The sequence below is a fragment of the Cyprinodon variegatus genome, unplaced genomic scaffold (genome assembly GCF_000732505.1).
Source record: "Cyprinodon variegatus isolate N-32 unplaced genomic scaffold, C_variegatus-1.0 Scaffold73, whole genome shotgun sequence".
NCBI classification, from domain to species: domain Eukaryota; kingdom Metazoa; phylum Chordata; class Actinopteri; order Cyprinodontiformes; family Cyprinodontidae; genus Cyprinodon; species Cyprinodon variegatus.
In genome coordinates this window covers 253,390-267,022 of record NW_015150526.1, presented here as the reverse complement: position 1 = coordinate 267,022, position 13,633 = coordinate 253,390, and the positions used below count along the sequence as shown (strand labels likewise).

The following is a 13,633-nucleotide window of genomic DNA, read 5'->3' as shown; positions in this document are numbered from 1 at the left end:
CCACTGCAGGAATGCACAAAGGGTTAGTGTTTAGGGGCTGGTTTGGGATTGGGTTTGAGACACTAGTAGATTGAGATTCTGTACTAAACAGGCTACTACGACTGTTCAGTACAGTCGATATTTACATGTTTACTTTTTTGGGCTCAAAGTATTTTTGATTCGATCTGAAAACTTGTGGGGAGATATTAAACTACTGTTTGAGGAAAAACCAGGAAATGTTAAGGAATCGTGAAAATCCCATCACCTATGGCCTGAATAGGCTACTTGATCAGTTTCCAAAAGTTGGTCGGATCCATGCAAAATAAATGTGAAGCAGTTCTCAGTGCTTGAATATCCATGTTCAGTTTAAGAATTTAATATGATGGCATTATGCACACTTTGCAAAAGAAAAAATGGACAAGGAAGCAGAGCTGATGTTTCATTCTCCTGCAGTTGCTCTAGTTTAAACAGAACCATCAGCTTCAAATGGTTAGTATAAAATCGCCTTCAATCAAACTAGATAGAGGAATTCAACATATTTCAAGACTCAAACTCTGCACAGCAACTTAAGTCATTTATTGTAATGTTTCTGTCGCCTCATTCTTCCAGTTTCCGATGCAAAAGAAGCAATCATTTCTTAAATAAAGAAAGCAACAAAAAAAAAAAAAAGATATTTACAAAATTGAAATAAAACTAATAATCATTGAATTATCTAAAGCACCTCTCTGCATCCGGACAACTGTGGTTTCGGCTGGAAAATGAGACACTGCAATTACATCAGAAATTCATAGTTTCTGAAAAAAATAAAACAGAAAAAGTTCATCATTATATATTTACAGAAAGGTCCTGAAATTAGTTTCCACTTGAAGTAGAAAAGGCTTCCGGATCATTTCTGTGTCGTTTTTTTTTTTTTTTTTTTATGTTTTTTTAACCCCTCCCCCCATTGTATATATTTCATTTTATCAAGTCATTTTTTTTCTGCAGATTTCAAGTTTTCTAAAGGTGATTGGGTCACTAAGTGTCAGGTAAAAGTAGAGAAGAGGTAAAGATGAAGAGTCAGTCAGTGTGATTCACTACCGGGGATGGGAAAGGATGGCTTAGAGGAAGCATTAAGACCATCCCCCTGTAGTCAAAGTCAACATTGGCTCTCTGTAAGCTCATGACGGGAAACAGGAAGAGAAAAAATAGACAACCTTTGCATTAAAAACTCCCTCTGTCCAATTAAGTTCAAGTCCTTAATGTCAAACATTTTGTCCTCTGAAGCACACTTCTATCATGCTGCACGCTCCAGTTAAGGACAGATGAGGCCCATGAGTCAGGCAACCCACCACACCACACACCCTGCGGTTGCTTCTTGCAGGTCAGAGGATATCAGGCAGAATAGTCTACAATGAAAAAGCAGCCAGTTGGTTTGTGTTACTGTGATAAAAAAAAAAAAAGAGGGGGTTTGTAGTGATGTGTGAATTTCTCACACGTCATTAACAAGCAGTCCTGCCGAGCATGTTTTCAAGTTTATTTCATGAGGACACTTGCTGTGTAAAGCAGGAGAGGAGGGAAGGGAGAAATGATTGTTTTTCAGAGTTCATCCCTCAAAGAAAACAAAAAGGAAAAAATAAAGATTTATCCTCATTGAGGATTCATTTGAGTCTGCCACTCTGGGCTTAATATACTGTCTCCTACTCCTCCCAGTTGCCTGAAGACCCTCGTCTTGATCATGGCAGGACTTCTTTAATCACTTCCTTAGTCCTTGTCAGACTCCTCTTCGGCATTGCGGAGGAAGGTGAAGAAGCCGGTGACGGATTTCAAGGCCACACCTTTGCCCGTTTGCTCTGCTGGATCTTTGCTGCTCTCCCACTTGTAGAAGACCTCTTCTTCGATCACGTCCTCATCGTAGAGGGTGTTGAAGAACATTAGCAGCAGGCCTGCAAAAACAAAGCAGAGGTCAGTGTCCACATTCAGAGCTCAGAGACTGCTGCAGGCAGGTACAAAAAACTATTACAAGAAACATCCGGTTGCTTTTGAACTTGGCTAAAAACAATGGACCATCTTTTTTTTTTTTTGCACAACACCAGAATAACCAAGTTGACAACATTTGCTATCAGGACCCTCCAATAAAGGTTTTTTACTGCAAAATCATAAAGGGAAAAAAAAAAAAAAAAGAACTTACTAGCAGGCTGTTCCATATGCACCATGAGGGCCTGGAGGGCATAGAGGGCTTGTAGCGCCTTCTCCTCGTCACAGAGGTACCTCTGCAGCAGACTGGCTCTCTGTTTGATCTGCAGGTCATCCACCTTGTATGGGTTGTCACCTAAATAGTCGTAAAGAATATATTTCTTATCAAAATGGCTGCCAGTACAGTGTGTGCACTTAAGAGGCCAACAATGGGGACAGACAGAAATACACTTAAAGGCCACTATTAGGTAGGTACTAAATCATCTAGACATGACAGTTTGCTTGACTTTAAATGTTAGAACAGTAGCAATAGTGGTGCTAAGAATATATTAGAAACTGTTTATAAAGAAGCTTTTAGGGAGCAGTAGTTGTACTTTGTCAATATCAGAGAGAAAAAAAAAGGCGACTGACTGCCTTAAAGTGTGAGGAAGACAGGCAGAAGGAATTATTGTTGCATCAAAGGTGTGCAGTTTCCTCTCAGTGCACACAACTACAACAGCAGCAGACCCCAGGATGACACTCCTGTCAGTAGCAGCTACAATTAACCAGGTCCATCCCTTTAAGACCCTGGGACCCTTCTACTGATGGCTCAATTAACCAGGATAACACATCATACCATGGTTCTAATCATCTCAAAGTGTACTTAAAAATGGCCAGAGAGTAAATATACTACAGTTCAGGGAAATTCTACATGCTGGATTTGATCTACTCACATATAATGGCAGACTGGCACACTGATGTCATCAATGCTCGTAGAAAGTGGCTGGAGGTTACCTGCTGTTCATCCAGATTGGCCTAAAACAGGACAGCATGATAAAATCATGAATGAAATCAGGAATAAAAAAAGAACATCTAAATATTCTTTACGTTTTAGTAATGGTTAATGAAATATTACCTAGGTGATTATTCTACAGATGTTCCCACTATGAACCTGAATTATCACACTATAGAGCCTCCAACTTCTCATCACACACCTCAATCCAGTCTCTGATGCGCTGGTTGTTGGCCTTGTCCTGTAGCAGTCTGTCCAGTTCTTTGCTGATCTCCTCTCCACTCAGGACCTTGTTCTTTCCATCCTTCTTTGACTCTGCCTCTTCAAGTGTCGTGAACTCCACTTTCTAAAATACAAACATTATGTAAACAAGACTGAAAAAAAGGCCCAGCAAATCTGTGCTGATAGTTCCTTAAGTACAAATAGATATATAAATAAACTAATTAAACTAAAAGTATGTAGTAAAAGATCTGGATCAGAAACTAGGTTAGCCAACTTTTGTTATATCCAATTAAAGTCTTCCTATGGGCAACGAGTTGAAGGCACAAACTAAACTGTTCATAGTTTATTCTTTTTGGTACACCAGCATTCATAACATGTAGGCAAATAACTGTCCCCCAGACATCCGCTGTTATATTTGTTATCAGTTTACAAACTAGCAGGCTGTTCCAGCACAAACTAAACTGCTCTAAAAGTTTAGTTTATGCCTTCTACTCATTGCCCATAGGAAGACGTTATTTGGATATAACAAAACCGAATATCCTCGGAACAGCTCCAAATGACACAAAACTAATATGGGTGAGTAGAACATGATGTAATAACAATAAAATGGGTTTTTAGGCCTTACTTTAAACACACTCTTGTTTAGTTATCAGGAAGAAGGAAAAAAAAAAAAAGAAAAAAAAAAAAGTGTAATTGAAAAAATGTGCACACATTAAATAAATTATCAAAGAGTCCGATTCAGATGACCAATTTGCACTGCGGTATAAAACTTTTTCACCACCTAGTTTTAATAATGCAATCATCACTATTGAATACAAATATCAACGCTGATCAGAACTGCTTTTGAGGTCCAACGTGTCGACAGTACCTGATCTGTGACAAACTTGTTGACATCTTCATCCTTAGACAAGAAATCTTCCCATTTTAGACCAGCAGCTTTCCACAAAGCACCGACCTTATCGTTAGTCTGTTAAGGAAAACAAACCCAAATGTTTGAAATTTACCCAAGATGAGGAACGACTAGGTAATTACCGTCTCTGGTTTTAAGACTCAACGTACCATTCCTTTGCAGAGCAACTTAAGAATCTGTGCCAGCAGTAAGCCAGCCTTTTCCAGAGGCACGAGAGGCTTCGAGATCTCTCTAAAATAAAAAATAAAAACACAATGAGAAGGTATGAATGTTTAGTTTCATAAGCTTGTAGAGTGCAATAATATTTAGTGGTTTTATGCATTTGTTAATATTGTATCTGATGGAAACTTTATATCTTTTTGATTTAAGATATATGATTGAGGCCTTGGGGTTAAAAAGATGAGATTTTTTTTAAAAACATGATCTGGTTATTATTCCTCTTTTATTTAAACAATTACTTCCAATGAAGGATTTTGCCTGATACTGAAATAAATCAAAGAGAATTCATAAGAGGAAACAATTTGTGTTTAAAAAGAAAAAAAAAAAGTCACAACTGATCTGTAACTTTAGTTACAGATCAGTTGTGACTTGGCAGAGCGCCATTGTTATTTTGCCCTGATCTGTAACTAAAGTTACAGATCAGGGCAAAATAATAATGGCGCTCTGCGCCGTTAGTCCAAGTATAGAATAAAAGAAGCAGATCAATTGTTAACCTGCAAAGGAGCAATTATTATTGATCTAAAACCCAACATTCGGATTAAACTAGTATAGGCAGTGGAGATTTACATTTTTATTTAAAGATTTCTGTGGAATGACAGTCTACTTTACTAATAAACACGTAATTGGGATGGTACGGGATAAAAAGGTTATCAATAGCAGCAACCAGCTTTAATTAATCTAATAAATATTCAGATGAAAGTATTTATCAGTAGATTTTATTGACCAGACTGTATAAGAGTCGCCACAGGCAGCCCCTCAACTCACCGTTGACCACAGCTAGAAAACTGGAGCTGAGTGTCTCCAAGTGGGTGGAACAATATGAGCCAAAAATCATAAATATGTTTGGTGCAACAAGTGCTGCAGTGGGAGCAGGGCCGTCAGCATGAGACACTGAAGCAGTCCTATTGAGTGAGCAGAGCAGACTGTGCTGGGGTGATAAACAGCAGTAAAAAGGTTGGATTCAGAGGAGAAGAGAGGTGTGACCAAGTGGGGATAGAGAGGGAGGTCAGAGGAGCTGAAGATGTTTGAACTGCCAGATTGAAATAAGAACCAAGTTAATGTTTGTCTCTAAGGAAAGTTTTCACAACTACAGCAGCAATGCCAAAGGATGGGGGTTAAAACATGGATACAGTAATAAGGAGACAACATGTGTCTAAATTATGTTCAATTTAATGCAAAAGAAATATTTTATGCAAGGACAATGGAGGGTGCCTCATTTTAAGGCTGTGTTTGGAGTTAATACTTTATTATAGTAAAAATATAGTGCGACAATTAATTCAGGCAGACAACATAGTTCCAACACCTAATTTATAAAAAAAGATTTAAAAAATGCATTTTTCAGTTGCTGATTGTTTGTCTCCCTCCCAGCACAGGCCAGGATGCGTTTTTATCTGTGGGAGTGGAACGGGACAGATATTCACTTCTTTGTGATTCTCTAATAGGGAAGCGTAGATAACTAGGATAAAACAACACGTCCCTATGATTGTAGCAGTTAAAAGCCTGTGGAGGAGCTCAGTTTGCTCTGATCCGTTTGCTTTCTGCTAACTTAGAAATCTGTCTCTATTATATGTGCTGCAGCTTTCCCTGAAGTCAAACAACTGGGAATTTTGACCTGAGCACAGCGAAAGCTTCACCGAGCAGCATGCACCTCCACCCAGAGGTGTAAGATCTGCTTGAATTCACTTTTCTCAGTACAACACAAGAGTGTGCATAAAATAAATTGAGGAGCACAGCTGAGCCGATCCTGCTTTCTATGCAAGCATGGTTTAACCTTAAAACCTAAAAGGTAAAAAAGGCACAGATACCTCAAACACTGTATTTGGGTTTAGTTTTGAAATGTTTCCTTGCAGAGACCATCTGTGGTGGAATTGGACTTCCAAATGAAGGATAAAAAAAAAAAGTGAAGTTTGAGAAAAAATGTCTACATGTAGAATCCTAATGCATCCATTAAGACCAAGTGTAACCCCTTGCTTCCCTTGGATGTGGAAGCAGTGCGTTAGAACTGCGGCGCAGCCCTGTATTTGCATCCGATTGCTGCGACAGTAGTCGGTCAGGGTGCTTCCACTGGGTGCACCTCAGTGCGTTTCTGAAGCATCCCGATTCAGAGGCAGTTTCTCTAAAATACAAAGATGTTCTATTTTTGTCGTTTGCTGCACAAGCTCGATTTACATCTAGAGCAGAGCGGATTATTCAGAAAATCCAGGTGGATCCAAGGAAAAGACTGTAGATTTTTGCTTACATTCCAAAATTTTGTCAATCAACATACATATTAAATATGAGATGTGAAGTTTCAGTTATGAACCTAAATTTCTTTTCTCATTGTTTTGCTATGTTCAGAAATGACTTTAGAAAAAAAATAAACAAATGTAAATAGCGATTATAACATTTGTACTTTTTCTGTTGTGTCTACAGGTCCAAAGGAAACTGAAAACTTAATTGTCTATATTACTCACGTAAAGAGCTCCCCCATAGGGATGCCGCCATCATGAAGCATAGGTGTAATAAGCTCTGCTAGGTAGAGCCAGATGTGGGGTATATCTATGGCCATGTCCTCTGCTACTTCCAGGATCTCCAGTAGCCTAAAACAGAACAGACAGAACTTGTTGCCTTCACATCTGGAATTTAAACTCTGTTTCTGTTAAGACAACAGTATGACCTCTGCTCACCCTTTATAGTACTGCTGTACAGGCATTGTCCCTGCCTCTACGAGTTGGTGTAACAATAATCCCATGCGCTCCCTAGCAATGGTGCTGCGTTCAAGCGTCGACTCAAGGCCAACGCGCACAAATATGTACAGTAGTGAGGCACTTTTGAGCTCTGTCACACACTGCAGCGCCTCCTACAGATCAAGAATGAAAAAAAAAAAATCAGATATGGAAAACAAAATCATATCTGTAACCATAACAAAATAATAAGACTGACTACACATATCTGTACCTTGATGTCATTGATGTGGAGGTACTCTTCAATAATGGCATTGGACTTTTTCTCCACCTCTTCCTCTGTCATGGAAGGTTTGGGAAGAGAAGCAGGAACATTTTCACGCTTGACTGTAGAAAAAAAAAAAAAAAAAAAAAGGTGGAAATAAGTAAAGTTTCAACATTAAACAATGTGTTATTCTTAATTTCAATGTTGTCCTTGTTCCTTAATATTGATACCTGGGAGGTCTTTGCTTGGACCAGTCTCCCGACTACCCTGGCTCCTGCTTCCTCTGTCCCGGCTACCCTGGTCCCGGCTTCCTCGATCCCTACCACCTTGATCTCTGCTTCCTCGGTCCCTACTGCCTTGATCTCTGCCTCCTCGGTCCCTGCTTCCTCGGTCATGACCTCCTCTATCTCGACTTCCTCGGTCTCTGCTTCCTCTGTCTCGATTGTCCGTCATGCTGGCAACGCGCCGCACAGGTTCTGTTGAGCCCCGGCTGTCTCCGCCCCTTCCACCGCGCTCCTGTGATTCTCTGCTGAAGCTCCTCTTGGAAAACTGGTTCCCATCCTGTCTCTCACTGCGAGCAAATCGGTCATAGCGATCTCTGTCGTGGTCATTTCTGTCTCTGTCACCACCACGTTCCCGACTGGCGCTCGACCTAAAAGGCATAAATTAATACATCATAAATAATAGAACTGTACATTTATTAAGAGCATTTCATAAAAAAAATTAAATGACTTCTAGCAAGAAATTGGATTTTAAAGGAAAGTAAAGCAAAGAAAGAATTTTAGGGAGGAATGTACCTCTGAGGAACTCGTCGATCAGTGTCTGTTGATGACATTGAACCAGACTGCTGCAGTGCTGAGAATCGGTTCAGAGTGCTAGTGGCTGGACGCCCAGAGTCTTTACAAAAGAAGAGGGAAGAAGAAAAACAATTTGGGGTAAAAACCTGTAAACTCAGAATTCAGGGTTCTATAAAGATAAGTGGTTTACCCTGATCTCCACCAGCTGGTTTAGCCCCACTTCCTCCACTGCTGCCCTTTCCCCAGCTGCCCCACATCCCTTTCCCATCCGGAGCAAGTCGCTGATTGTTGAAGTCCATGGCCCCGGGCTGTAGGAAAACAAACATGTCACATTTAGAAAGAGAAGCTTCTTAAAACTTAAATTATGGAAATAACTGAAATTCCAAGAATGGAATATCAAAGTCAAGTGTACAGATTTAGATTTCACCTTTGTAATTTTGCTGAGGCGGGTGATGTCAATAGGTCGATTCTTGGAGATGGGCACTGTGTTCCAGCCCTCGTCTTGGGGCTGGTTAACCCGGCCCCTTGCTGGGGTATGTGGACCACGGCTTTCCTTCCTTGACAGGAGCTGCTGCTGGACTTTGATCTGTTCCCTGTGCTCTTCCATCTCTGCCTCTTTGTGGATCTGGTCGATCGTTTTAGGACCCTGGTCTCCTCTACGAGGAACCCAGTTATTCTGAGAATCAGAGAAGGAAAAGAAGATCAGTACCAGCATCACTCATGAGCTAATTTACTGCTATAGGAATTACCATTTACCTTTCTGAGGTCCAAAACGTCTTGCAGCATGAAGCGGATTCTGGAAGATGTCTTCCTCTCTTTGATGATCTTGTCCATCTGGTTGAAATACTGATCCATGCGAGGCTGAAGAAAAAAAAAATTAGCTATTAGATGCCCCGGTTCCTAAAGCAAAAGCAAACATTTTTTTTATACGAATCCTAAAATTATTTATACCCCTTACTTTCTCACAATTATCCTTTAACAACCTCAGACTTAATAACAATGTATTTTATCTGGGATTTATGTCATTGAGCAACACAAAGTAGCACAATATTTTCCAAGTGTCAGATAAACACTACTGTCAAACTTATTTGATGCTAAAAATCCAAACTGAAAAGCATGGCTTATATTTCTAATAACCTTGCCCAGCTGAATCTTTCATAGAACCATCTTCCACAAAATCTACATCTGTGAGTCTTTGTATATCTACAGACAAGAAATCTGAACTGGATCAAACCTTTGCACAGATTCTCATTGAAATTTATCTCTGGACCCAACTCCATTTACTCGTGCACTTTCACTAGCTTTTCTGTTCCTGCTGAAGAGACACATCCCCATAACATGATGCTGCAATCTCTGTTTTGTTTAGAAAGCCGAAAACGGGTCTGTGTACACTTATGAAAATTACTTTGCTTCTAACCAAAACTTTGATGTAGGCAGAAAATATTGGAACTGTCATAACGCCATTATTAAACAATTATATTGCTATTTATACAGATTAAGAATTATTGTCTGTCCCTAATTCTGCACCACTTTGTGTTGGTCATTTGCATAAAATACCCCAAAAAATACATTGAACCGAGTCAGAGCTGAAGGGGTACGAATAACTTCAGTAAAAAATAAAAATGCATGTCCTCTCAGTTCCTCAATCCATCATAAGAATCAGTGGCCCAGACACGTGGCACAAAGATATAGTCATCACAGAAGACCGTTTCATATCACTCACTCTCTCACATGTGCGTCTAACCTACTTACCTTGGCCTTCTCAAAGTCCAGGTCTTTGCCAATTGTGGAAAGCAGTCTGCAGAGACACTCGAGAGATTCTTCATCATGGTTCTTCAGTAGTTTGACCACACAGTCATGCATGATGGCCTCTGTCAGCATCTTCAGCTTGAAGAGCTCACCGATAAACTTAATGTTACCCAGTGAGCGCCTTCGAGCTTTGTCTCTGGACTCTTCCAGCGCAACCCTCAAAGTCTCACGCTCCTCATCCTGCAGAGAAAACAAGAAATGTATCCTTGTCACAGTCACATGATCATTTTAGTCCAAAACCTTCAATGGAGAGGAAAAAAGACAAAAATATCATACATTCTTTGAAGCTTCCATCTCTTTCTGCTTTCTCTCAAAAATCTCATCGTCATCTTGGTCCTTTTCAAACTCTTTCTGGCAGCGGTTAAGCAGAATTTTGCGGAAGTTCACAAAGTTTCCAGGTTTATCTGGGATGGGCACTCTCAGCTGGAAAGGGACAACAATGATGCACAGTGTTACTAGATTTTTATTCAATCATAATGTGAGAGAACATTTAGATGGAAAGCTACTTTTTGCTCATTCAGTTCCTCAAAGCCATCATGAGCTTTCAGTGGCCCAGACACGTGGCACAAAACTCGAGTCATCATTAGAGCAGTGAGAGTGAGGACAGCACACCATGACTCACCCCTATAAGGCAGCGGCACATGTTGGCGTAGGCTACAGCAAAGTTGGGTTCTGAGATGGCCTTCTCAAAGATGAGATCAATGGTTCCCTTCAGCCTCTCTTCTGTGTCTATCGTCAGGTCCATCACTTGCTTCATCAGCTCCTGGAACTTCTGTGGGGTGAGCTTGTTCAGAATGCTGCGCAGACGCTTAAACACCTCTTGAGTCTTTTTCTGCTCAGCGTCAGTCTCTTCAGATTTGCCGTCTTCTGACTTCAAGGTAGAGGGTTTCCAGGCGTTAGCAGCCTTGTTGAGCTGCACATTGTCGGTAAGAGACCTGCTGTTGATGATGATGATTTTTTTGGGCTCTTTTCGCATACCTTGCTGGGAGCGATGTGACCCAGAGGACTAAAAGCATAAAAGAAGACATTCCAACAATTATTTTACTTTTTTTTTAATTAAAGACAACTTAAATGATAGAAAACAAAAGTAGGAAGATGTGAATTTAAATAACCTGTGGTCGTTGTCCTACCGATTTGCTTCCAAGACCCCCCAAAAATGTAGGAGTGAAATCAGGACCCGTATTCATCAATCTACTTGGATCAATGGGCCGCAATGGAGTCTTGTTTACCTGGAAACGTAAATAGACTTGTGTCTTTCACAAAACATTCTGCACTTTAAACAATTAAAGAAAAAAGGTCAGTTTATAAATATTAATTTCATGTCATGTGTGCCATCCAATGCAGATCATTGGCACCATCCACATCTAGTAAAAACTAGTGCAATTGGATGAGTTATATAACGCAAACACTCATTGGTTAGCTAAGGGAAATCATCAGAAGCAAGCAGGTGTTCTTTAAACTGCAAACATGAATTATCTATGCCATGCTACAATGTTGGATTCAGAAAAAGATGTTGAAATGTCTGAAAGGTCGGACACAGGCGAGAGCATATCCGCAAATGGAGACCAACAAGACCTCCCTCATCCTTGGCCTTATCTTAAAAGTATTTTTAGAAATAATCGAAAAATTGAGCTTTGAATTCATATACCGACATCTGGCTGTTTTTATTAAAGGTTACTTTATACTTTAAGTAGTTTTTTGGAGCTCATACTTTTTCACTTTTACTTGAGTAAAGAGGTCAGGTTGATACTTCAACTTTTACCAGAGTGTTTTTAAACTGCAGTATCTATACTTCTACTTAAGTAACAAATGTGTGTACTTTTGACAACACTGTATATATCAAAATCAGTGTATTTGCACTTCATTTAAGCAGTTAATCAGAGGATCTCCCAATAGAATGACTATTTCTGCCTTTAAAATAAGATGATTAGATATTATGCACTGGGAATAAGGTAGAGTTGTTTTTCCTCGTTTTACACATATTTTATTCCACTGGCAAATGGTCTTACATTTTCAAAAAAAAGCAATATACATTTTTTAAGTAGTTGGTTTTATCTATCTTTAAATGAGGCTCTAATATCAATGTCTATTATTTTATTATTTGTTATTGTAGTTTATCTCAGCACCCTATACTGGTTGAAAACTTTGATCAAACATGTACTTTAAAAAGATTTTAGTTATCCTGATCTTCCCACAGTAAAGCCACAGCTCACCTCATCCAAGACCACATCACTGATGACAGGCAGACCCTCAGGTTTATGCATACTGGCACTGCTAAACTGGAAGCGTAACAGGAACTCTCGGTCATATCGCTTCTTTGCTTCTGGGTCAATTGGCTCCCATTGGTCTGAGAAAAAAAACAAAAAACATTTGAAATACATTCATGAACGTGCTCTGTGTGCACGCTTTAACTTTCAAACAAGGATTTTAATGCTAATAGTGAGAAAAGTGTTGCTTAAAATAGGATAAAACAAATGGGAAGTCTTCACTTACGACTTATAGTAAAATCTTTTTCAGCAATGACAAAAACATCAAATGTTTTAATTGCATTAATTTGTTTGTGGCTGTCAAACAGCTATTTGACACAGACTTCAGTTTTCTGATACTTTTATGAAATTATTTTAGTCCAGTCACAAGCAACTGAAATGAACATCAAGACTTAAGCATTGTGAGAAAATATTTCAGATCATCTTTGAACAATTTCTTTCTATAAAAAGTTAGTTTTAAAAAAATATAATCCAAGTATTTTTGATTATTTCAACATCATCAAAACAATTTTCTAGAAAGTCTCATGAATGCTTAAAAACATAACTAACTTTCTTTGAACTGATATTTCTCCTCAGCTGGCTCAAGTGTTGATTTAGGTTTGTCTGGTTCTGCGTTCTGCTTGTCCTCTTTTTCTTCCCAGGTCTCCTCCACAGCTTCAGCAGGAGGTTCAGTTGGAGCTGGAGGGCTGACCTGAACCACTGATGGTTCAGGAACAGGCTTGGCATCCGGCTCCTGCTAACATAATGTTTAAGCCCGATTACAATAGTGATCGGCATGAATGCTGACCTGCTCTTAAACCAACTGTGTTTCTGCTCACCTCTTTGAAGGCATCCAGGATGTCCCCAGTGGCTTTTTTGTTTAGCTCTTTCATGTTCTTCTTCTTCTTTGGCACAGACGTAGCTGCTGGCAACAGAGGAAATGTTATTTTTATTAACAGAAAAAAGAAAATACATTTTAAAAATACATTACTTTATAAAGTGGGTCATTCCCCTCAATACTGAATGCATTAACCATTTTCTCTCAATCTGTCCCACATAGAAGATCTAATTTAGGAATAAAATGGACTAAAGTAGCGCAGCTATCTACCTACTTATTAGAAAATAAAGCTCCAATACAGCCTGGAGGAAAAATCTGATGCCGTTTCATTGTAAATCAGGGCCACAATAGTTGAAATGCCCTCTTCAAACAAAGCAAACTTGAGCAGTCTAAGAACATAACCAAGAGATGCTTTAATTCCCATTTGCTCTACAGAATCACTTAAATTCTGTATTGTTGCAGAGAAACACCAGAACCAAATGTTTAGGGTTTCAATATATAATAAACACCTGAGGCACATAGAACTCAGCGTTTCCCCAACTACCCTTGTCCAGTGGGTGGAGTGTGCCCAACGAATGAGCCCATCCTTGTTTAGAAGGTAAAATTTGACAATGTGGACAAAAATATGCAAGATCTAAAAACTATGAAAATAGATCAGTAAAAAAAATTCTGCAAGACTGCGTGCGGATAATCTATGGACTGATATACGATTATAGAAGACAATAGATACTTACATAATAA

General features: G+C 39.3%; 1 protein-coding gene across 12 annotated transcripts in view; it reads right to left on the bottom strand.

Moving 5' to 3' along the window:
- Positions 1 to 536: 536 nt before the first annotated feature.
- The window catches only part of LOC107083370 (eukaryotic translation initiation factor 4 gamma 1-like), a 27,908-nt gene continuing 14,811 nt past the window's right edge, over positions 537 to 13,633 (bottom strand). For 6 of the 12 annotated variants that reach the window (XM_015372541.1, XM_015372547.1, XM_015372548.1 and 3 more), the window contains 21 exons: positions 12,894 to 12,979; positions 12,625 to 12,811; positions 12,022 to 12,155; positions 10,921 to 11,037; positions 10,431 to 10,814; positions 10,085 to 10,231; positions 9,752 to 9,988; positions 8,756 to 8,860; positions 8,427 to 8,675; positions 8,190 to 8,307; positions 8,000 to 8,099; positions 7,433 to 7,854; positions 7,212 to 7,324; positions 6,941 to 7,113; positions 6,728 to 6,853; positions 4,205 to 4,286; positions 4,014 to 4,112; positions 3,126 to 3,269; positions 2,865 to 2,946; positions 2,147 to 2,287; positions 537 to 1,901 (listed from right to left, as the gene is read on the bottom strand). In XM_015372541.1, coding sequence (XP_015228027.1) covers positions 1,720 to 1,901; positions 2,147 to 2,287; positions 2,865 to 2,946; positions 3,126 to 3,269; positions 4,014 to 4,112; positions 4,205 to 4,286; positions 6,728 to 6,853; positions 6,941 to 7,113; positions 7,212 to 7,324; positions 7,433 to 7,854; positions 8,000 to 8,099; positions 8,190 to 8,307; positions 8,427 to 8,675; positions 8,756 to 8,860; positions 9,752 to 9,988; positions 10,085 to 10,231; positions 10,431 to 10,814; positions 10,921 to 11,037; positions 12,022 to 12,155; positions 12,625 to 12,811; positions 12,894 to 12,979 — 3,428 coding nt within the window. In that variant the 3' untranslated portion in view covers positions 537 to 1,719. The remainder of the gene's footprint in view (positions 1,902 to 2,146; positions 2,288 to 2,864; positions 2,947 to 3,125; positions 3,270 to 4,013; positions 4,113 to 4,204; positions 4,287 to 6,727; positions 6,854 to 6,940; positions 7,114 to 7,211; positions 7,325 to 7,432; positions 7,855 to 7,999; positions 8,100 to 8,189; positions 8,308 to 8,426; positions 8,676 to 8,755; positions 8,861 to 9,751; positions 9,989 to 10,084; positions 10,232 to 10,430; positions 10,815 to 10,920; positions 11,038 to 12,021; positions 12,156 to 12,624; positions 12,812 to 12,893; positions 12,980 to 13,633) is intronic. The other 6 variants (XM_015372546.1, XM_015372553.1, XM_015372545.1 and 3 more) reach the window with 5 other exon arrangements.